We start from the raw sequence: 22,547 nt of genomic DNA, 5'->3' as shown, positions 1-22,547 counted from the left end.
GCGACGATGCTCCTGGGGGCCATGGGGCTGCTCAGCCTCTGCCTCAGAGGCAGAGTCCCCTCCCGCTGACAGGGACGGATCTACAGCCATATCCCCCAAGGGCCCAGGCACCGCCCGGTCTGGTGACAGTGACTGACCTGCAGTGCTCTCAGTTTCTGGGAGTGCTAGCTCTTTCCCTGAGAGGATTCCTCCAGTGGGGGCATACAGTTAAGGCCAAAGCACTGTTGATGGGGAAAACAGTTGATCTGGATGGAGATTTGCAACCAGTTTTGGACGAGGGCTGTCGACTGTGGTTTCTCCGGAATAGCCCGGTATGCAGCCTGAGCACATATCTGGCTATTTAGGAGATGCAGGTGGCATCGTTAGCTAGGAGTGCTTTTTACCAGCTTTGGGCCGTTCGTTTTCTAGGGAGAGCAGAGTCTGCCTCCATTACACATGTCCTGGATACCTCCAGACTTGACTACTGTAGGGTTTCCGTAGGGTTGCCCTTCAGAAACTTCGGCTGGTGCAGAATGCAGGTTGCTTGTGGAGGCCGAGCGTTCTGAAACCATGCGTGAGCAACACTGCAGTGGGAAGCGGTTCGTGTGAAGCAGCTTCCCCCAGGATTGTGGCCATTTAATCTATTTAATCCTAACTCACCCATCCCAAAAGGGAGAGTTGTACTGGCATAGCTGAAATCTCTGCAGCTGTGTGGAAAACTGCCTGTACAATACGGACGTCGTAGCTTCCACCTCAAGGGGCAGCCACATCACCGGGGAAGTAGGTATCAGGTCTTGTGCTTCCTGTTGCTTCAGGTTGCACCCCTTTTTAAATAAAGACTGGGTTCAGACGATCGGGGGGGCGGGGGGAGAAGCCACCATAGCTTCTTCCTCCGTCCCTGTGCACACCAAACGCATGACCGCCATTGGCATAATTACCTGTGACTCCACACAGGTTGCCGTGTCGTCCGAACCCGGTATGGTGCACAGCCTCTTACCCACTCCACAACCCAAGGGTTGTAGGGTGGGTAAGAAGCCACCCCTGCCACACACTGCGCCGGGTTTGGACAACACAGCAACCTGCGTGACGTCGCAGGTAATTATGCAAATGGCGGTCACACGCAGGGTGGGGAGAAGAAGCCATGGTGGCTTCTTTTCCCCCTCTTATAGTCCAAACATGGCCAAAGAGACTTTTGCAAAGACACTTGAACAGAAGGTAGCCGTGTCAGCCCATGCAGCAAAAGCAACCAAGACCCATGTGGCACCTTAAAGACTAATGAATTCATTCTAGCATAAGCCTTTGTAGCCCACTTCGTCAGATGTTATATAATAAATGTGATACAAAGGCTGATCTGAACTGCCTACTACTTGGGACTACGGAGAAAAATGTTAATGATGCCTCTGTCTGTTCTTTCCCTCTGCGCATCATAACTAATTCCTAGCTATTCCTCCTTGAGGTTTCTCTTCCCTATATCCTTGTCTTCGAATGTGTGTTGCTGCTGCCTGCAAAATCTGAACCACTTGGTCTGATATTTCAGATCCTTATGTGAAGATTCACCTGCTGCAGAACGGCAAGAGGCTCAAGAAGAAGAAGACCACTGTCAAGAAGAAGACCCTGAACCCCTACTTCAACGAATCCTTCAGCTTTGAGATTCCCTTTGAGCAGATACAGGTTCACATGCTTCTCACTTGGGGAAATTTGGGGGAGGGAGATGCAAAGGGTTCCCAGGTCACATTGCTCATCAGTGGGGTGATAAAGTTCTCCGCCATCTTGCCTGTACCTTGGGACATTTACATTATCAAAATGCATTTGACCCCCAAAGTGCAGGGGGGAAATCTCAGCATGGTCTGGCCTAGTTTTTCCTCTGTTGTTAACAGTTCAGCTCTGGAGGGGGAATGGTCCCAAAGGATTTTAAAAGGCAGGTGAAATGTGTGCAGGATAAACACTGTGGAGGATTTTATTTAAGTAATTAAGACTGCAATCCTATGCATGTATAGACAGAAAAAAAAGTCCTGCAACTCCCAGCATTCCTCAGCCAGCAATGCTGAGAGTTGTAGGACTTTTTTCCTGTCTAAACATGCATAGGATTGCACCCTAACATAGGCATTTTCTCATGAGTCCAAGCCTGCCTGGACCAATCACTCTTTGAGGAAGAGAATTCCCCAGGGGACTGCATGGCAGAAGAGGGGCATCCTTTGCATTGCACCATAAGGACAACATGCAGTATTTTATTTGTTTAATTTCATTTATATCCCACCTTTCCTACAAGGAGTTCAAAGCGGCATACATGGTTCTCTCTCCCCCCGCTCTCCATTTTATCCTCACAGCAACCCTGTGAGGCTCATTAGGCTGGGAGGTGTTGACTCGCCCAAGGCCACACTGTGAGCTTAATGGTTTTGTGGGGATGTGTGGGTCTCTGGTGACCCAGTCCAGGAATCTTTACCAAAGGATTCTGCTGAATGGTGTACTGTCTCATAGGCTCTCTGGATGCTGCTACATGTATACTAGCAAATCACCACATATGGCCTTGTAGGCCCCTTCCAACCCTACTATTCTATGACTATTCTATGATATCATTTACACAAGTGAGGTGATGAATAGATTTAAGGGATTAGACCTGATAGACAGAGTGCCTGAGGAACTATGGACGGAGGTCCGTGACATTGTTCAGGAGGCAGCAACTAAATCCATCCCAAAGAAAAACAAATGCAAGAAAGCAAAGTGGCTGTCTGATGAGGCTTTACAAGTAGCTGAGGAAAGAAGGGAAGTGAAAAGCAAGGGAGAAAGGGGAAGATATATCCAACTGAATGCAGAGTTCCAGAGAATAGCAAGGAGAGACAAGAAGGCCTTCTTAAATTAACAATGCAAAGAAATCGAGGAAAACAATAGAAAGGGAAAGACTAGAGATATTTTCAAGAAAATCGGAGATCTCAAGGAACGTTTTGTGCAAAGATGGGCATGATAAAGGACAAATAAGGCAGGGACCTAACAGAAGCAGATGAGATTAAGAAGAGGTGGAAAGAATACACAGAACTATACAGGAAAGATCTGAATGTCCCTGATAGCCATGATAGTGCGGTCACTGAACTTGAGCCGGACATCCTAGAGAGTGAAGTCAAGTGGGCCTTAGGAAGCACTACTAACAACAAAGCTAGCGGAGATGACAGTCTTCCAGCTGAGCTATTTAAAATCCTAAAAGATGATGCTGTTCAAGTGCTGCACTCAATATGCCAACAAATTTGGAACACTCAGCAGTGGCCACAAGACTGGAAAAGGTCAGTTTACATTCCAATTCCAAAGAAGGGCAACGCCAAAGAGTGTTCAAACTACCGTACAATTGCGCTCATTTCACATGCCAGCAAGGTGATGCTCAAAATCCTACAAGCTAGGCTTCAGCAGCATGTGAACGGAGAACTACCGGAAGTACAAGCTGGGTTTCGAAGAGGTAGAAGAACTAGAGTTCAAATCACCAACATTCGCTGGATCATGGAGAAAGCAAGAGAATTCCAGAAAAACGTCTATTTCTGCTTCATTGACTAAGCTAAAGCCTTTGATTGTGTGGATCACAACAAACTGTGGCAAATTCTTAAAGAGATGGGAGTACCAGACCAGCTTACCTGTCTCCTGAGAAACCTGTACGAGGGCCAAGAAGCAACAGTGAGAACCAGACATGGAACAACAGATTGGTTCAAAATTGGGAAAGGAGTACGACAAAGCTGTATATTGTTGTCCTGCTTATTTAACTTATATGCAGAGTACATCACGAGAAACACCGGGTTGGATGAATCACAGGTCGGAATTAAGATTGCCAGGAGAATTATCAACAACCTCAGATACGCAGACGATACCACCCTAATGGCAGAAAGCGAAGAGGATCTAAAGAGCCTCTTGTTGAGGGTGAAAGTGGAGAGTGCAAAAGCTGGTTTGAAACTCAACATTAAAAAAACGAAGATCATGGCATCTGGCCCCATCACTTCCTGGCATATAGAAGGGGAAGAAATGGAAGCAGTGACAGATTTTACTTTCTTGGGTTCCAAGATCACCGCAGACGGTGACTGTAGCTATGAAATTAAAAGATGCTTGCTCCTTGGGAGGAAAGCTATGGCCAACCTAGACAGCATAGTAAGAAGCAGAGACATCACCTTGCCGACAAAGGTCCATATAATCAAAGCTATGGTTTTCCCAGTAGCAACGTATGGCTGTGAGAGCTGGACTATAAAGAAGGCTGAGCACCAAAGAATTGATGCGTTCAAACTGTGGTGCTGGAGAAGACTCTTACGAGTCCCCTGGACTGCAAGGAGGCCAAATCAGTCAATCCTAAAGGAAATCAACCCTGAGTGCTCATTGGAAGGACAGATACTGAAGCTGAAGCTCAAATATTTTGGCCACCTAATGCGAAGAAAAAAGTCATTGGAAAAGACCCTGATGCTGGGAAAGATTGAAGGCAAAAGGAGAAGGGGACGGCAGAGGATGAGATGGCTAGATAGCATCACTGATGCAATGAATATGAACTTGAGCATGCTCCGGGAGAGAGCGCAGGACAGGAAGGCCTGGTGTGCTATGGTCCATGGGGTCACGAAGAGTCGGACACGACTTAACGACTGAACAACAACATCATTAGTAGTCGTTCAGAACAAGAAACAGCCTTTTTTGTTTGGGGATGATGTACACATGTGTGGCAGAAGACATCAGTTTAGAGCACCTTTCCCCACATCTGGCTGGGAATGATGGGAGTTGCAGTCAAACACATTTGGAGAGGTTGGGGAAGTCTGTTTTAGATGATGCACATATGTGTGGTAGAATGCATCATAGAGGACTTGCCTTCTCATGTGAGCATTTTTATAAGTACTTCTATTAAAAGCAATACTTAAAAAAAACAGTTGCTCAATGAACTGGGGACACTCTTTTAGTTGAGTTAAAACTAAAGTAATCTTTTTTTATTTTTTATTTTTACGGTGCTGACAAAAGTATATAAAAGTATACAAACAAATAATAAGACCAAGTATTATCAACAATTTAAACAACAGAGAGTATAATCAAATTTACCAATAAAGCCAGCAAATACGGTTCCCAGTAACACAAAAGGCTGCACATTCTCTAAATTCTTGTTACACAAATACATTACAAATAAGGACCACTTTTCTATTAGTCTATTATTTTGTTGTCTTCCCTCCTTAGCTCTTACTGTGTTAGTTAACTTAGGGCGCAATCCTATCTAGATAGGCAGCCGCCTCCGAACTCTGAGGCGACCACCTATCCAAAGCAGGGCAGGAGAAGCACGGGGGGGATCGTTCCCTCCATGCTTCTCCTTGCACTGATTTTTCTGCTAGACAGCCATTTGCAGCTGTCTAGCTGCAGGAACACGGAGCAGGGAAGGAGGCTGCTGTACAACACATCGGATGTGTCGTACAGGCAGCTATGCTCTCCCCGCCCCAGAACGCCTCCAGCCATGCCCTTTTCTGGCCCCTCCGCGCTCCTCTTGTGAGTGCAGAGGATGGGGCTGTCCCGCGCTGCCTCCAAGGTCAGGTTCCCGCAACACAGCTTATCCTATGGCCGTCTAGCCGCTGTCTAGCGGCCATAGGATTGCTCCCTCCGCCATATAGATATTTCCCATAATTTGATAATCCAATCTTCCATTCTGGGGGCTTTCGGTTTCTCCCAGTTTGCTGATATCAGCATTGTGGAGGCTGCTAATAAAAGCACTATCATCTGTATATCATCAGATGGAACAACTTCCTTTACGTAACCAAAGAGAATAACTATTGGTTCCAGTGGTAGTCTATACCCTGATAAAATTTCAATTTCATCTATTATCTTTAGCCAATAGTCCTTAATCATTGGGCAAAACCAAAAAACATGGGCCATATCTGCATTAGGCATTTTACATCTCCAGCACTTGTTATCAACCTTAAGATAAATACAGTTAAGCCTTGACGGCATTGAATACCAGCGGAAAATAAATTTGAAACAAATTTCTTTCAGCTTTGTGCTAATAGTCGGCTGTGATATATTATTCCAGATCCAGGTCCAGGTGCTTACTGCAATCAGACAAGTTAGTTCTCTTTCCCAGCTTTTCTGGTAATTATAAATTGTAAGATCTAAATCTAAGAGAACTTTATAGACCTTACTTAATAGGTTTTCCTAATCTTGTATCATCAAAATTTCAAACATGTTTTTTTTCCCAAAGAGGTCCAGATTTCCTTAGTAACCTTAAAGCTATGCTTCTAAGCTGTAGATACTGAAAAAATAAAGGTTGGGAGTATTGCATTTCTTTCCATATTTGTTCATATGATTTAAATGTTCCCTTGTCTATAAGTGCAGTTATTTCTACTAGCCCATGATTGTACCATAAAGATAGATTGCCTAATTGCATTTCATCTGTCATCTCTTCATTACACCTGTTAATGGAGATAAACCCGGACTTAATACTCTTTTAAGTTTCAGCCAGTTGTTAAACGGGGTTTTGGTACATGGGTTCATTCGTAATATATTTTTATCAAAGTTGTTACAGAACCATAGAATGTTTTTCAACTCTTTTGAGACATTATAATGTTCTAATTCAGTTGCTCTATCTGGATTAAACCATGTCTTCAAATGCATAAGCATAGCCACAACATAATAGTTTTTTATGGATGGGAAGGGTAATCCACCATTCTTTGTTGGTTTTATTAAAGGGTTGGGGTTTTTTTTTGCTACTCTTGTTTTTTTCCCATTCCAGACAAAATCTAAGAATATTGTTTGCCAATCTCCAAGTATCTTTTGTGGGACCTTTAATGGTATGTTTGAGAACAGAAATAAAATTTTCAGAAGTACCACCATTTTTAAGGCAGATATCCTGCCCATCCATGAAATATGAATTGTTTCCAGAGAGCCAAGCAATCTTTTACTTCAAGCATAACCTTATGATGATTATATTCTGCTAAAATATCAAGATTTTGTGTAATCCGTACACCTAAATATCTAACTGGAGTGTCTTTCCAAGGAATTTTATATTTTTTGGTAATATTAATTTTTGTAAAATTATCCATATTGAATCCAATCCACTCTGATTTTGTAATATTAATTTTATATCCTGATATTGACCATATTCCTGCAACAGAAATAAAAGTTTATCGTAAGTATTCATGGGATCATGTAAATAAATAACTATATTGTCAGCATAGAGACTGATTTTGAACTCTTTCCTGCCAATCTTTCCCCCCTTTAATGTATTTTCCATTCTAATAGCTTGAGCAAGAGGCTCTATAGATAGCTCAAATAGCAAAGGAGATAAAGGGCAACCTTGTCTAGTGCCCCTCCTCAGATAAAATTTGTCCAAATCAACTCTGTTCACAGAGACACAAGCATTGGGATTTGTATAGATCATTTTAACCCATCAGCAAATAGAGCACAAGTGCTCTGAGCTCAGCTTCCAGAAATCCAACTCCCCGCTCATCCCCCGCTGCCTCATAGGAGGTGCAATTTGTCCCCTGCTCTGCATTCAGAAGAGCAGCACAGAGCGGCTGAAAGGGGGGCGTTCCTGGGGGTGGGGAGGGGACTGCGGAAGCACCATTACGACGCTTCCTATGTGCCGTCTGGCCTCCCCCTGCCCCCATGCCGAGGCGACCCAGTTAGACAGCCAAAATCGGCTGTCTAGCTGCAAACGCAGGGTGGCTGGAGCACGGAGGAGAAGATCCCCTCAGCCTTCCACCCATCCTGCATTGGATAGCCAGTTGCCTCCAAGTTCGGAGGCGGCCCACTATCCCCATAGGACTGCGCCCTTAATTATTTAATTTATTATATTTTTAATCTGCCCAATAACAAACATTCTCTGGGCAGAATACAAACAGTTAAAAGAATAAAATACAGTGCAAATAATTAAAAGAATAAGATACAGTGCAAAATAAACAGCACAGGAATAGATAAATATGAAGATATACAAAAACAGCCATAAAAATCAACTGAACATCCACTTTCCTACAATTGGTCCTGGTGGGCATTGCAATAGGGACTTTAATAATCATCTCTTTCTCTCTCTTCTTGCTTCCCCTCCAGAAAGTGCAAGTTGTGATTACTGTGCTGGATTATGACAAGCTGGGAAAGAATGAAGCCATTGGCAAAGTATTTGTTGGCAACAACGCCAGTGGCACAGAGCTTAGGCACTGGTCCGACATGTTGGCTAACCCACGCCGCCCCATTGCCCAGTGGCATTCCCTGAAGCCTGAAGAAGAGGTGGACGCAGCTCTCGGGAAAAATAAATAGGCAGGCCCATACCCCAGCATCACCTACTGAACATTCAAAGTGATCCAGAGCTATCAATACCTCAGTTAGGCAACATTTGGTTTCTGTTCCGTTCCGTTTTCTAAGCTGCAATACCCTTCCTTTGATGGCTGTAGAGCGATTCCGGATGAACACAAGAGCATCCAGGGGCAGAAGGTGTAAAGACACAGTTGTTCCTTTCGCATTCTTCAGAGTAGTTTGTCTGCTGCATGCTCCATCATCTCTTCGTGTTGTTCTCTTCAAGCGCAAAGCAAGCTTTTTTCTTGAGTTTCCTTGAGACCACCATGAATAGCAGCACAAAACAGCTTTGCTTTTACTTGCTTGGGATTTTCTTCCTTCAAATTGGACCTTTGAATATTGTGCTAGGATCATACCAGAGCCTGACAATGTGAGTTGACCAGATACACTGTGCTTGATTTGGAAAATAGCAAGGTGCATGAAGTGGTGCTCTTGTGAACCATATGAGCATCGTCACACTTCGAGTTTGATGGCCTTTGGCCATTAGCCATCTAGCAAATGAGGTCTAGGAGCAACTCTGGCACTGGAACATCTCTGATTATGTGGACAGCTGGTGGATTAATCCTCTGTGGTGAAAGGAGTGCAGTTTGGGGCATAGGTGCTGCCTAATGCTAATTGCCGTGTAACATCTAGGTAATGTGGTGGGTCTTCTGTTTCCTGTGGTTTTCCGTTCTTAATTAGAACAGTGGAGTGGTACAAGAAGATAGTTGGGAGTATGATAGCTGCACTTCTAGCTGTAAGCGTCCACTCTTCTGTCCAAGTGCAGGACAGAGCACTAGATATTATTTGTTTTTTGAAGAACAGCATCATGGGATATTTATGCAACTAGCCAAGCCTAGCAGGCTGACCATTCGCGTGAACACTAGAAAAAGCTGCAGCAAGAACCTTTATGCAGCTTTGCAACCCTGAAACAAAACCCAGCATCCCAGGGTTGATTTGCATACACTTCCCATCATACCTTGCACTGCCATTTTTCTTTTGAGGACACAGCAACCTAGTCCCGTTCTAGTCAGAAGGTTTGATATTGTATGGCATTTGGAACTGAAGGTATGTGGGAGGAACTGACTGAGACTGAGGCTCATGTGTTTTTCTAATGCTCTGAGATTCAAGATCTGCTGGATAGGAGGAGGGGGAAGAAAGAGCAGGCTGGTTTGTCCAGTGGCCCACAAGGTGCTTTGTTAGTCTTAGATTAAGCATCTGGTCTCTCAGTTAGCAGAACTGGAGAATTCCGAGATAACTAAATCTTTCAGTCTGGGATTTCTCCTTCCCCCCAATGTCACACTTAACTAAGAGGGAGCCTGGTGCACGAGGTTAGAGGGAGAGCAAATCCATTCCAACCAAAGGACCAAAGATGCATCAAAGGCAGCTCTGTATACAGCCACTGTCTGGCTGCCAAAAACATGTATGGTTTCTTTGCTCATCCCAAAGGGATAAGCCATATTTGCTACCTAGTGTTTGCACTGATCACTGGAGGGCCTCTCTGTTTCATACACTGGGCCAGCTGTCAATGTCTCTCGGGCATCTTGGCTCCTTGTTCAGATGGTTATTGGTGGAAGGAGGCAAGTAGGGTGGGTGTGGGAAGGATGTAGATGCTGGCACCATCCTTTCCGCCTCTGTTTTCCTGATGGACCATCTGTCCCCTAGGATTCAAATTCATAACTTAAAGCATGCAGCAGTAAATTGGGGTCTGATGCTTTTGAATTTGGTTTGCTTTTATTCTGTTTCGTCTCCATGGTGGATTGGAACACAGGGTCAGCTTCCATATAGGGGCTCCTTCTCTGCTTCTGCATTTAGTCTGGATTTAGTTGGGAATTCTGGCTAACAACCTGGGGGGGGGGGCATCTCCACAGGTGACTGGCAAAGGTTCAGGTAGAGATAGAGCACAGCAGCCTTTTGCTGTCATTGCCTTGGTTTAGGCTGGCAGGACTGGCACTGCGGTACTGAAATCCTCCACATGGTACTCAAACCTGCAAAAAAACCCCCACATTTTTGGGGTTGGAGGGAGAGAAACTGGCTCCAGCCATGAAAATGGGTGAGCTCAGGCCAAACTCAAGTTGAAGATTCAGGGAGGGAAAAGCCCCAAACACTTGTGCTGTGGGGGAAAATCCTTCTTTGGCTAGGGAAGATTCCTTGTGGAACCTTCTTTGTTGCCTCAGCTTGGACCTGATCAGGGTAAATAATTCCTACCCTGACAATTTTTGTATTTTGGCTGCACAGCCAAATAGTGGCCTATATTTTTGTGTTTGTAGGAACAGAATTAGATTAAGCAGAGAGAGAGAGAAAGAATCCAAGCATGCAGGGCAAATCCAGCCTTGTGTTTAGCAGCCTCTCTGGCAATAACACCTGCCCTCACATTCTGGCCAAAACCACAAGGCTTCCATGCCAATATTAACTTTAAAAGGATGTCAGCTGCTTGGATTTTGTGCTGGCCCTTTGCCCCCTGTAAGGAATTTTGACCTAGAAAAAACAGCTTGGCTAACGCAAAAGGCACCACATTGTTGGATGTTGCATGCTGCCTACTCATGGAATAGGATGATATGTTCAAAGAGCTGCTCCTTTCTCGCCTGGCTAGGGCTGAAAGTAAGAAAACTCAGGAGCCATTCTCCCTGAGGTGCGGTAACACTGTGTTTGGGGCTGTACCATTCAGACTGCAGATGACTGAAGCCCCCCCCCCCCCATACCCGACTTCAAACCAAACAAAGATCCTGCCAAGTAGAGAAAGAGTATGTCATCCTTCTTGACATCCACTTTTCTATGTGGACATTTTTTTTCTTATATAGAGCAGCATTCCAGTGGGCAAGGTCCCACCTGCACAGCCCAGAATGTGGGCCTCAGAAAGGTGTCACTTCTGTCTGAAAAGGCCATTGCAAGCAGAGTTGTCCCAGGATCGGTCACATATAGAATTATGCCGGTTTTGTCCTCGTTAAATGTAGTGCTCCGTGCTACTGCTAATGCTGCCCTGGCTTTGGCTCAGGCCCCTGTTCCTTTCTCCTCCTTCCACCAAATCATTGTAGTGCTAGAAAGGGAGAGCCATTGCCAGATGCTTAAATGCTTTTCAAATGGTAAAATAATCTCGTTATGATCCGAAAAGAAGGGGAGGGACTCTTTGAAGGCCTTCTACATGTTCCCGGCAAGTTCCTTCTTTGATTAATCAAATCTAAGCAGCTATGATTGCAGTCCTATGTGCTCTGCACATCAGTGGTGAAAGACCACCATCTGTAGGTTCTGGTCCTAGCCACTTGAGGGAGTCTTGGAACCCCAGAGACCTGGGCGCATTTCTTAATGAAACCTGCAGGGGCATCAGTAGTAGTGTCTATGCTTAATCCGAAAAATCAGATTCACTGCAACATCTCCGTAAAGATAGCTTTGGTGCTGGTTTCTTGTCCCCACTTGAGGGTAGATTAAATTTATTCCCAATTCCTTTATTGTGCCTCTCTTAGCTTTTAATGCTGCCACTGGCAAGGATATAAGGTTTTAAGGTGAAATTACAGAAGGGTGTCCTTGTGGAGTTCTGAGTCTGTGCATGAGGGTTTTTTTAAAGCTAGACCTGGCATCATCACCAATCACATGCCATCAGAACATCATTGCTATAGTGTCAGGGAGTTCCAATGGCAAAGGGGAGAATCACAGGTGTTTCTTTCCACAAAGAGCAAAAAAACTGCACCAGCATATCTGGTCCCTTTGCTGGATGAAGGCATGGTGGAATCGTAAGTTCGTCAACCCTCAAAGATTCTTATATGGTTCTCAATGAAATCTGCAGTGCCTCATCTTCTTAGACAATGAAGAGCACTGGAATGCATGCGAGAGGGTGCATTTGTGCCTGTGTGTGGCGGGGGTGTCCAGTTCCTAGCCTTTGAGGACGTCTATAATTTGGATAAAGGATGAGAGACAGATTAGTATTTTTTACAGTGCTGATTTTGTCTTCACAGGTTATGCTGCTTTTGCCCCCTCTGCCCACAAACCATTGTGGCAGCATAGTCCTTTGTCAGCAACTATAGAACCTGGAATCAATTCTGTTTTAGATCCACCACTATTTGGGTGGAATACTTCACTTTGAGCTATAAAAATATTCCCATTTCTAACTGTTTCCAGAGGGATAGCCATGTTAGTCTCTTGCAGCAAAAGCAAGAGTGTCTTGTGGCACCTTAAATAAATTATTATTATCATTATTAAATCAATTTCTTAGCTGCCTTTGAAGACTACAAGACTTAAAGACTAACTAATTTGTAACTGTGTGACATGATCTGAAGTTCACGAACTTCACTTTGTTCCTTGGATTTAAAAGTAGTGGGTTAACCACTTCTTAATCCATACTAAAAAGCAAAATAAAACCCAGAATCCCAATTGACATATACGCATTGACTCCAAAATCCATAATCTAATTGTATTGGTGCATACCTTGGGTTAGTGTTCCTGCTCATATTGGTGTTTCACATTTGGCTGTAAGATCTATAGGACTAGTGGGAATAAGATAGAAAGAAATCCTGAAATCAGCAGCCCTGATCCACCAGTATTCAAGTGTAGCAGTTAGTAGTTCTAGATGTGGATGCACATCCCAGTTAGCATCAAAAGGTGCATCCAGTCAGCTTGATAATGCTCAAAGGAGCGTTGCAATGCAGGTGGGGATATGCCTCTATACCAGTGGTGGGTGGAAGGCTGCTTATGTGCACGGATGACTCTACCTGGATTAGAACAAATATATTTGAGGATCTTGCATTTTTAATGGATCACACTGCAAAAAGGTAACATCACCACACAAATGTGATTCTGTTTCTGTTCCTGCTGCTAACAACCCAGGGTCTCCTCTTTGAAACCAATGATGTGGAAGTATTAGCACTAAGAACCAAGGCACAACACACAGTCATTTAAGGAATGGCGTTTCCAACTTGTATGATCTAAAATGGGAGATCTGTAACCTTAATACACAGTAGTAATGTATTTTGGTTTAGCTTCTTTTTCTGTAAAGGGGGAGAAAAAGTTAACCAACTCAAGCCATTTGAGCCTCATCCAAAGCCCATCATTTGTGTGTACTTATATATATAAAATGATATAGAAATCTATTAACATAAATAAAACCCTCTTGTAAACACTGCATGATGACTAGCCAGTATGTAAGTAGCAGCATGCAAAAAAGCATAACCCATACACCCTGTGTGTCATTGCCTCATTTTCTAGAATACAGTCAGGCTACAGAGTTATTTTTAAAATGTGGTGTGAATGAATTTATTTTACCTAATGAGATAGAGAGGGTGGGGGTGGGGGGAATTGTAAAAAATTGAGAGAGAGAGAGAGGTCGTAACACTGTAAGATTATTTTAAATAAAAAAGTAATAATTTTTTAAATAAAAAGGCAACAAAGCATGACTGATCCATTAAAAAAATATTCATTGAAAGCAGGGGGTGGGGGGAATTCAACACCAACAATATGGCAGTGAATGTCATCAATGTCTTGTAATCTATATTTGCAAAACTGTAACTTGTTGCATTTTTACCACATCCAGGTAGCAGCAACATTGCAGCTTCAATGTTCCGTGTCGTGTTGAAGCATTTCACTGTTGAAGCAAATTTAGAAGCCATATTAGATCACAGGCTGCCAGGATCCTGAAATTGGGATTAACTGACAGGTGATCCTCAGTCTCTCTCCTCTTCCTTGCTAACGTCTTCCCCTTGTCTTCGTCTATCTTGCTGTCCATGTCTTCTGTTATTCCTGGGGACATTTGTGGGTGACAGAGCTGGTTTGTGTCTGGGGCCTTACCTTGGGTGTGCCCTCTGAAGGGAGAGCCTTCAGAGACCTCACAGATCAGGCTGTGAATGGCATTGCTCTGAAGCCTTTTCTTCACCTGCCCTCAGGGCCAGCATCAATCCCTAGCATCCTCAGAGAGACACTGGGACCAAAGTGCCCAGGCAGGGTCTACCAGTGCTGATATCCCTTTTGGCCCTTCCCTGCTTAGGCTAATCTGATGCCCAACATAGCATGGCTCCAGGACCTTTGGAGAAATTTAAATGGCAAGTGACTTTTCCAAACTGAGCAGCTGCCCCCACTGTGCAAGCGGGGAAGTAACTGGAAGTGCATAGGGGTCAGCTGAGGGGGTACCCCACAGCAGATTCAAGCCGAGGAAAGGTTTGAGGCTTACTGGCTTGGGGCTGATGGGAGGAGAGGGCAGTAGCTACATTAAAGGGAGGGCAGAGGGGGCTCACACTTTTTGCCCCTGTTTTTAGAGGGCTACAGCATGAGCACAGCTGCACTCCAGAATATCAGAAGGAGCAGCTGTGGAGAAAATAGCTTCAAGGAGAGGTGGCCAAGGTGATGCACACAAGCTGGATTATGAGAGGCTACAGAAAGGCTTCCGAGGTTTGATATTCAGGGGCCGGGCAGGGTCTCGGCTCCCTTTGCCCCCATTTTTTATCTGTCACTCACAAACTCCCCAAACCATCCGAGTTTGCTCTCAAGCCCGGGCCCCACTGCATCTTCCCCACTTCCGTTGCAGCCTGAGCCCTGCAAGGCTGACCTCCAGCTCCCCACTCCTCACCCCGCAGGAAGCTGCTTTTAACGCCCCCTTCCCTGCCCTCGTGTGGACTCCATTTCTGTCTTTATTGTTAAATGGTTCTTTTGTAACGATACGCGTCTCCTTATTAAAGAAACTAGCTGAAAGACCTGGCCATTCTTTGTGTTCCTGTTATTTACCAAGGCACAGCTTCCTTGCTACACACACCTCTTGGACCTCGGAATTTAGACCAAGGGACTACATGCAAAGGAGCACAAGGCCCCTTTAATAGTGTCAGAGAAAAAGAAGTCTGGGCAGGTGCAGCTCAACACATGTGGGTAAGAAAATATGCAGCAATAGAAATTGCCTGCCTGCCCTACACATCTTTTAAAGGAAAAGTTGCCCAGTCCCCCTTTGTGTCTGGTCATCCTAGAAGAGTTCTCATGGATTGCCTGATCTAATTCCAACCACAAGACAGGAATCCTATTTCCCTGAAAACACCCACAAAGCAGATCCCACAAGCCTCTCTCCACACAGCTACCCTATTACATTTCTAAACTGCTTGCTTTAAAGTTAAGACTGATCCAGCTATTGCAGTCAAAGGTGGTGGAGGCAAGCACTTCTGCTGTGTGCACTAGTGTACTGTAGTGGCCAGGACTGGGAGCTGTGAGTTAGGAAGCCCCAGTTCAAATCTACCCACAGCCATAAATTCATTTGGCCTCTCTCTGCAATATGCTGATAAGAATATGGGCCTGCCTTACGTTGTAAGGATTATTAAGATAATACAGATGAAGTGCTTTGGACATTCTGAAGAAATGTCTACATATAAATTACTAGTTTTATTGCCAAGCATAAATGTCGTGATCCAGTAAGGCTGTAAACTCACCACTTCGGACCTATAGGTCTATCGACGCCACTTTTTTTTTTTTTTTTTACGCAGTTATGACTGCTTGAAAGTACAAATACACAAAAAGCACACCATAGTTGTGAAGGGCACATGAGGCATATCTTCCAAGTATTCAGGAGGGGTAGTCAGGAAAGGATCAGGTTACTGCTTTCCATTCTTTTAAAATGGACATACAAATGTACCCTTCCAATGACAAGGACCCTTGAATATTTTGTCTTTGAAAACAAAACTCATGCACATCGCCACAGATCTGAATCAACCCCAGGAGGGAGCTTCTCGTGATGTGACGCACTGAGGTCAAAGCCATGAGAACTGTCTTCTGTAACTTGAGCACCAGGGAGAGTGGTGCTCATTGGTTGTGAGAGACCCAGATTCATGGTAGTGCTCCGCACTGAAGGTCACTTTGCCAAAAGATTGTATCACAGGTTAACCTTCCCTACGGGGGTGGCAGTAAAAGTAACCTATTTCTATGTTGGGATCCTTAGGGGGAAAAATGTATTCTTAGGTTATTTATGCTGTAATTCTATACACACATGTGGGCATAAGCCCCACTGAATTCACTGGGGCTTACTTCTGAGTAGACATGCATACGATACACTGTAAGTGGATGATTCCTGATTGGAACACCAGAGGGCTGGTATCTTATTTACATTTTGGAAGAGCCCTGTAAACAAGCCTGCCTACAGTCATAACAAAGCCAGGTAATTTATATTATACTATCTATTAACATTTACATGCGCACGCACACACACACACACACACACACACACAGAAGTTTTGTCTTTCTAAAGTTACAAGCAAGTATATTTTTAAAGAATTATTTGAAGAGGATTTTTTCCCTCTTATTTCAGAGGCCAATTTCCATTTGTTGCCTACTTGGTGCACCACCCCTTAACTCATATCCCGGTACTTTTGTCAGACTATCTCCTTGTTGGATTCATTTGGGCTTTGAATTTCTGTGCTTCCTCACCATGGTCGCAGGAGCACAGAAATGGGACTTTGCCCAAGGTCAAGAGCTGTGTGTGCAATCTGACAATGTACACAGACCAGCTCCTGTATGAGGCTTCTCTAATCACTTCAGTACTTTCATGCATACTAAAGCTGCCCCTTCTGCTGAGGGAATGAAGAGACTCTTGCAGGTCAGCATTTATTGTCAACACGAGTGCCCATGTTGACAATAAATTGCTGGATTTTGAGCTAGTGATTGTGTAGAGAAACCTGGATGCTGAGAGCAAATATTCTTTGGTGTTTAGGCCGCAAAGGAAAATACTGAAACTTACATGGCAACTGAACGTGAAGTGCTCTCGTGTTTAATGAGCATTTTCATGAAATCGGCTTTGGTCTGTCAGATGCACACAAAGCAAAAAATGTGGAGTAAACACTACCTTAAAACCCACTTTGCACAGGTCAAACTGCACTTTAGCCCACCGTACTTTGTGGTTGGATGGGCAGAGTCCCACTAAGTAGAAGTGAATATCATCAACCCCATAGATGTTGCTCAGCCAATGAGAGTGGCTTGCTCCTGCCCCAATCCATGCTTCACTGCTCGGGGCGGTTTAATGGAAGAGATGAGTCATGTCAGATAGTTTACCCAACCACTCTTCCCCTCGCATCCACTGCTGTGAACCAGCAATATTGAAGCCTGGGGACAGACCGACGGGTGGGCAGACAGGAGGCGCCTAGGTCCTGCACGGAGGGAAAGGGCTGGAATTGCCTCCCTCTGCTAGCGCTCGAGTCAGCAGCAGCAGCTACTGCTGCTGCTGCCTCCACTTTCCTGACTGGAAGTAAGCCTCCTCCTCCTCCCCACAAACATGCAGGAAAATCACACGCACAGGATTATTCTGAAGGGGAGACATGAATGTTCAGAGGTTGCTATTTGTGAATGGAAAAAGCAAACCGCTGCATTTCTCTGAAGGGGCAACCCAGCGCAATGCCATGATTGGTGTCAGAATTCCTTTAGCCCCCACTTTATTTCAGCCCCCGGGAGACAAACACAGCAAGAAGCTTCAGTATACAGGTTTTAATCCATTCCTTCACAGGGTCATACAGATGCAAACTCAGCGACTCTCAGTTGACAAAGGAATGCCTTCAGGGGAATTCAAAAGGTAGTTAAGAGAGTTGCCCGCCCTTGGAAGAGGAAGGGGGGGAGGACCCTCTGTCTTGTGCGGTCTCAGAGCACAGCGTCTCACTCAAGGCCAATTGGGTAGACCATCTAAGTTCCGCCCCTGCCTTCTCCCTCTTTGCTCTGTGTCTGTGCCTGGCATCTATTAGATCAGATTCTCCACATCCCACCTCCTTCTGTTCGCTGTCTGCCACAGGGGTGTGTGGAGAGGAACCCTCATCCTCAGCCAGCTGGGCATTTGTAACCTGAGAAGCTGGCCCAGTCATGTCTGGTCTAGCCTGGGAAAACACCTCTCCCATGTCTGGTAGTTCTCCTTTAGAATCTGCACTGCTATCCCACACCCTGCACAGAAACAACCCTGACATCTGGAGAGGCTTGTTCCCAGCCATGTCCATGCTCCCTTGCTGTACTGGCTGCCCTTCTTTCTCTCTGTGTATTCCTTAGTTGTAGGTGTATCACACAACTGAGAAGATGCAGGTGTATCGCGACTGCGAAATACTGCAGCTGGCCACCCTTTCATCTTCCCCTCTGTATGTTCCCTAGTTGTAGGTGTATTGCATGACTGCAAAGTTGTAGGTGTATTGCAGTAACGTGACTGTGAAATAGCAGCTGCAGGCTCCTGTTACTGGCTGCCCTTTCTCCTTCTGCTCTGTGTATTCCTTATTGTGCACTACATATAAATGGGCTACTCCACTATTTATTTATTTATTTATTTATTTATTTATTGCATTTATACCCCACCTTTCTCCCTCTCGCAAGGAACTCAAGGCGGCTTACATTATCCTCCTCCTCACCGTTGTATCCTCACAACAACAACCCTGTGAGGCAGGTTGGGCTGAGAGTCTGTGACTGGCCCAAAGTCACCCAGTGAGCTTCCATGGCCAAGTGGGGACTAGAACCCGGATCTCCCAGCTCCCAGTCCGTCACTCTCACCACTACACTACACTGGCTCTATTGTACTATTGTGAATGAAACAGTGTTACTGCTATTATGAATGGGGAAAGGAGGCTACTTATTGTGAAAGCAGCCCTACTGCAAATGGGGAAAAGAGGGAAGGAGAGGGGGAAGGGGCTGCCCCACCCCTTGACCATATCACTGGCAGGTCACAGATGTACACCCAGGATTTCATATGGGGGGACAGCACGCTGTTGCGGAACCGCTCTGGAGCCTCTTTTAAGGGGGGAAAAGAGTAAAAGGACTTTATGAACATGCAGCTTTTCAAGAGGGAAGCTGCTGGTTGGCTGCAGATTGCCAATAATGTCATGTGTCGCAAAGGACCTCAAACTTCTCTCCCTCCACACTAAATCGCTCGTGTCGATTGGCTCCAGGTTTGCACCTCACAAATCAGCAGCAGACATTCCTTTATTTTGAAGCTTCTGTTCTCTGCAGCCATCACTGCAACAGTTACCTTCCTAGTGCCTGTGAAAGGGGAAGCTGTGGACATTCATCCCAAGGTTCCATTTTACCCATGAGAGTTTTCCTGCCCATTGAGCTGTATGGTTCTGGAGATCAGAGGACTTTAGATCCAGCCACTTCTCATCACTGATGCAACAAAGGAGATGCTGTTGTCAGGCGTGACCTGATCGTGTTTGCTGAAATGTTTCTAAAAGGAGTGGGGCACTTACTATGTAGGGCCAAATGGGCCTGCCTCTTCTCTGGATTCAGACACTACAGCCAATGGGCATGAGACCAGAAGAAGTGAAGGGAATCGGACGACGGACAAGGGAAACTGTCATATGGGAGAGGTAAATCATAAATGAGTTGTGCACTTCAGACAAGAGAGGAGGTAGATGAGGACACTGGCAAAGGCAGGAAGTAAGCTGATGATGGTCTTGTGGCTGAACATTCATACAAACTAGGCACAATTCAACTGCTGCTGAGCCAAATAAGGGGTGTGTGTTTCTCACTAACATTTTCACCCCTGCGAAACACAGACCTGCACACAAAACGTGCTGGGATGAGGTCAGGGAAGAAAGCACTCCGCCTGTACTTGCTTATAGGCAGTGTTGATTCAAGTTTAGATGTAGGCTCGGACCCAATGAATTGAGTAGGGAGCTCCTTGCCCCTCTTCCCTTCCCACACCCTTCTGAAAGCAGCTCCTGCACTGACAAGCCATGCTCTGAGGAATTTCAGGGGCAGTCCCCACTGCAACATGAGCTCTACCACCATCCTGCTAAGGAGTGCCTACTTTACAGCAATGACAGTAGGCTGGGATGCTTGGTGTGAGTGCGAAACACTATTAACTTCAGTCCCTTCATGTAGACAAATGTCCTGTTAAAGGCAATAGGGAAGTCCAGCAAGTAGGTGTAGTGCGTGCGTGCACAGCAGGGTTCCCATATTCATACCAAATGGGTGGATTGGAGCCAAGGCAATTATGTACAGAAATTCACGAGCTAGGGGCAGAAAGAAGCCTTGGGAGGGCTTCTGCCCTGAAAGACGGCCAAGAAATATTTAAAATAAATAAATAAATCCCATATCCACAACTTGAAAGTAGTGTGCAGTAGACAATTTCTCTATCACTTGTCTCTTTATAAGAGAGCCAGGCAAAGTGATGTCACATTTCATTATACTTCTCTCATGGAGCTATTCTATGCAATATGCTTGAACTCTGGGCTGGACTGATCCAGACAGCAATTCATGTCTCCATATCACAATTCGAAAGCCCCCTCAACTTGCACCAGCTCTTCTTCTTAGCGACAGGTCATTCTGGCAAATGCTAGGTTAAGAGGGATCACAGGCTCTTCTGTGACTTTGTTCCCTGCATGGTTTTATCCAGCCCCTCATGTGTTGCTATTATTTTCAACCACTGCTTCAGGGTTCCCATTTGACTAAGACAATGGAATCTGAGCTCAAAGGCTCCGCAGAGAGTGAACACTCAGATGAAGAGGTGGGGGAACATTTACTTCCCCAAAAGACCCACCAGAAGATAGATTTCTACAGCAAGGGGAAAATCATCTGTAAAAACAAGCTTTTATACTTTCCCCTAAATGTTTCAGAACTTGCCATCAGTTCAGTCAGAAGCAGACTGGACTTTCTCCTAAAGGAAAGCAAATGTTCAACTCTTGTCTACTCAAGAACAGCCGGGGGTGACATATAATTTATATCCACCAGCTTGATTTATTGGCAAACCACATCATGGCTACTCTAATAATTCCAGTTTACTCCACGGGAATAAAAGTTTTCACTGCTAATGAACAACCAGGATGGGTGGCATCTGCAGCTCTTGAAAGAAGGGAGGGCTACCTAGGGTGGCCACTTATGCATTGTCAAAAAAGGGACAAAAGAGGGCATAGGTTGACATAATATTTATATGTGCTAATTAGTAGCTAGAGATGCACTTAGATGCATTTAGCAATAATTTCTATAGTTTAAATAGAAGAACAGTACATCTCAACTTGCGGTCAAGGCTGTGACCAAGTGACCTGTGTACCTGCCTGTTCAGTTTGCTGTCCAGGGGTTAACCGTGAATGGGCAATTTCAGGGCCCCTGTGTTCTCTTCTTATGCTCTTTATCTTTGAAGTGGACTTGGATTGGGCAGCCCTTCAAAAGACGGCTGTCTTCTGGGGGCCCTTTAAATACTCGAGGACTATGAAGTAGGACACACAGCCACTCTAGAGTTGCAGTATCAATGACTATGCTAACACATTTGTATAGACTGGTTTCCATTAGTCAAAATTAAGTCCATGTGGACTGGAAACCATTAACCAATCTGAAATTAGCTTACTTGACTGAATGCAGTGCATTCATAAACCCTGCATTATTGGAGATAGGCTGCATCATAAAACCAAATTAAAACCAGCATCAGAATAAAGTACCATAAATGGCTGCATTTAGGCTAATCTACCAGCTTTACGGCCACAAACGGCACCCACTACGCCATTTGCGTCCAGAGACTTAGCACAGCGATACGACACGGCAATGGCTGCTGGCCGTATCGACATTCGCCAGTGATGCGGAGCAGGCAGCTGGCTCCACAGGATGGATGCAGACGAATCTGACCCGGACGGATTCCGGGGGGAGGCGGAGGTGAGTGGAATCTTGGGACTCCGCCTCATTGGGGGTGAGGAGGCGAGTGGAATCTTGGAATTCGGCCTCAGTGGATTCTTGGAATCTGGCCTCATTGGGGTCCGTGGCAGAATTCTCCCCCATCTCTAATTCAATTTAGTGTAAATATCTCCCTCCATTTTGGCCACCAGGTGACACTGATCCCCTAAAGTCCTTAAATCAAAATTCTCTGTGAGGGGTTCCTCCTGCTTTCCTCCTTACAATCATGTTCACTTTAAAAGCCCAAATCCCCTATGTTTTCCTTCGCTCTTCCATCTATACTCTTGTCTTAAAACCTCAAGCCTATTAAAAGCAGGTACTGCAAACTCCATAGATGGGGAGAAACATTTCATAGTAGAAAAATGGGTCCAATCTACTCTGCTTAGAAGCTAGGAATTTAGGTTGCTCCAACTCAACCATGATGCATTTCCTCTGACCCCATAATACTTTGCCAAATTTCCTTATAGATTCAATATAACTCAGTGTAAAACTATTTCATCTCCCCCTGCTAAAATAAAGTAAACCACTTCATACCCAACACTCACTAAAATAAAATTTACCAGTAAATTTACCACTTAAAATAAAAAAGCACATAACATCAATTTAAAAAACAGTAATACCAACATCCATTTATTAAAACAAAAACACCCCCCCCCCCCAAGATCAGAGGAAATCTAAATTCTGAGGTCCATCCTATCCTTCTTGGTTTACATTTCTCAAAGGAGTAATACAGA

General features: G+C 44.9%; 1 protein-coding gene across 5 annotated transcripts in view; it reads left to right on the top strand.

Annotated features, from left to right (window-relative positions):
- LOC146348622 (synaptotagmin-2-like) overlaps positions 1-14,915 on the top strand; it is a 100,007-nt gene extending 85,092 nt beyond the window's left edge. For 2 of the 5 annotated variants that reach the window (XM_084848359.1, XM_084848358.1), the window contains exons 8-9: positions 1,517-1,650; positions 8,014-11,676. In XM_084848359.1, coding sequence (XP_084704485.1) covers positions 1,517-1,650; positions 8,014-8,220 — 341 coding nt within the window. In that variant the 3' untranslated portion in view covers positions 8,221-11,676. Of the gene's footprint in view, positions 1-1,516; positions 1,651-8,013; positions 11,677-13,756 lie in introns of those variants that run through there. The other 3 variants (XR_014789935.1, XR_014789936.1, XR_014789934.1) reach the window with 3 other exon arrangements.
- The last annotated feature ends 7,632 nt before the right edge of the window (positions 14,916-22,547 follow it).

The sequence above is a fragment of the Heloderma suspectum genome, chromosome 4 (assembly GCF_057233095.1).
Source record: "Heloderma suspectum isolate Gila_16-S chromosome 4, 16-S_ref, whole genome shotgun sequence".
NCBI lineage: Eukaryota > Metazoa > Chordata > Lepidosauria > Squamata > Helodermatidae > Heloderma > Heloderma suspectum.
Note: the sequence above shows the minus strand (reverse complement) of the source record. Positions and strands in the feature narration are given on the sequence as shown.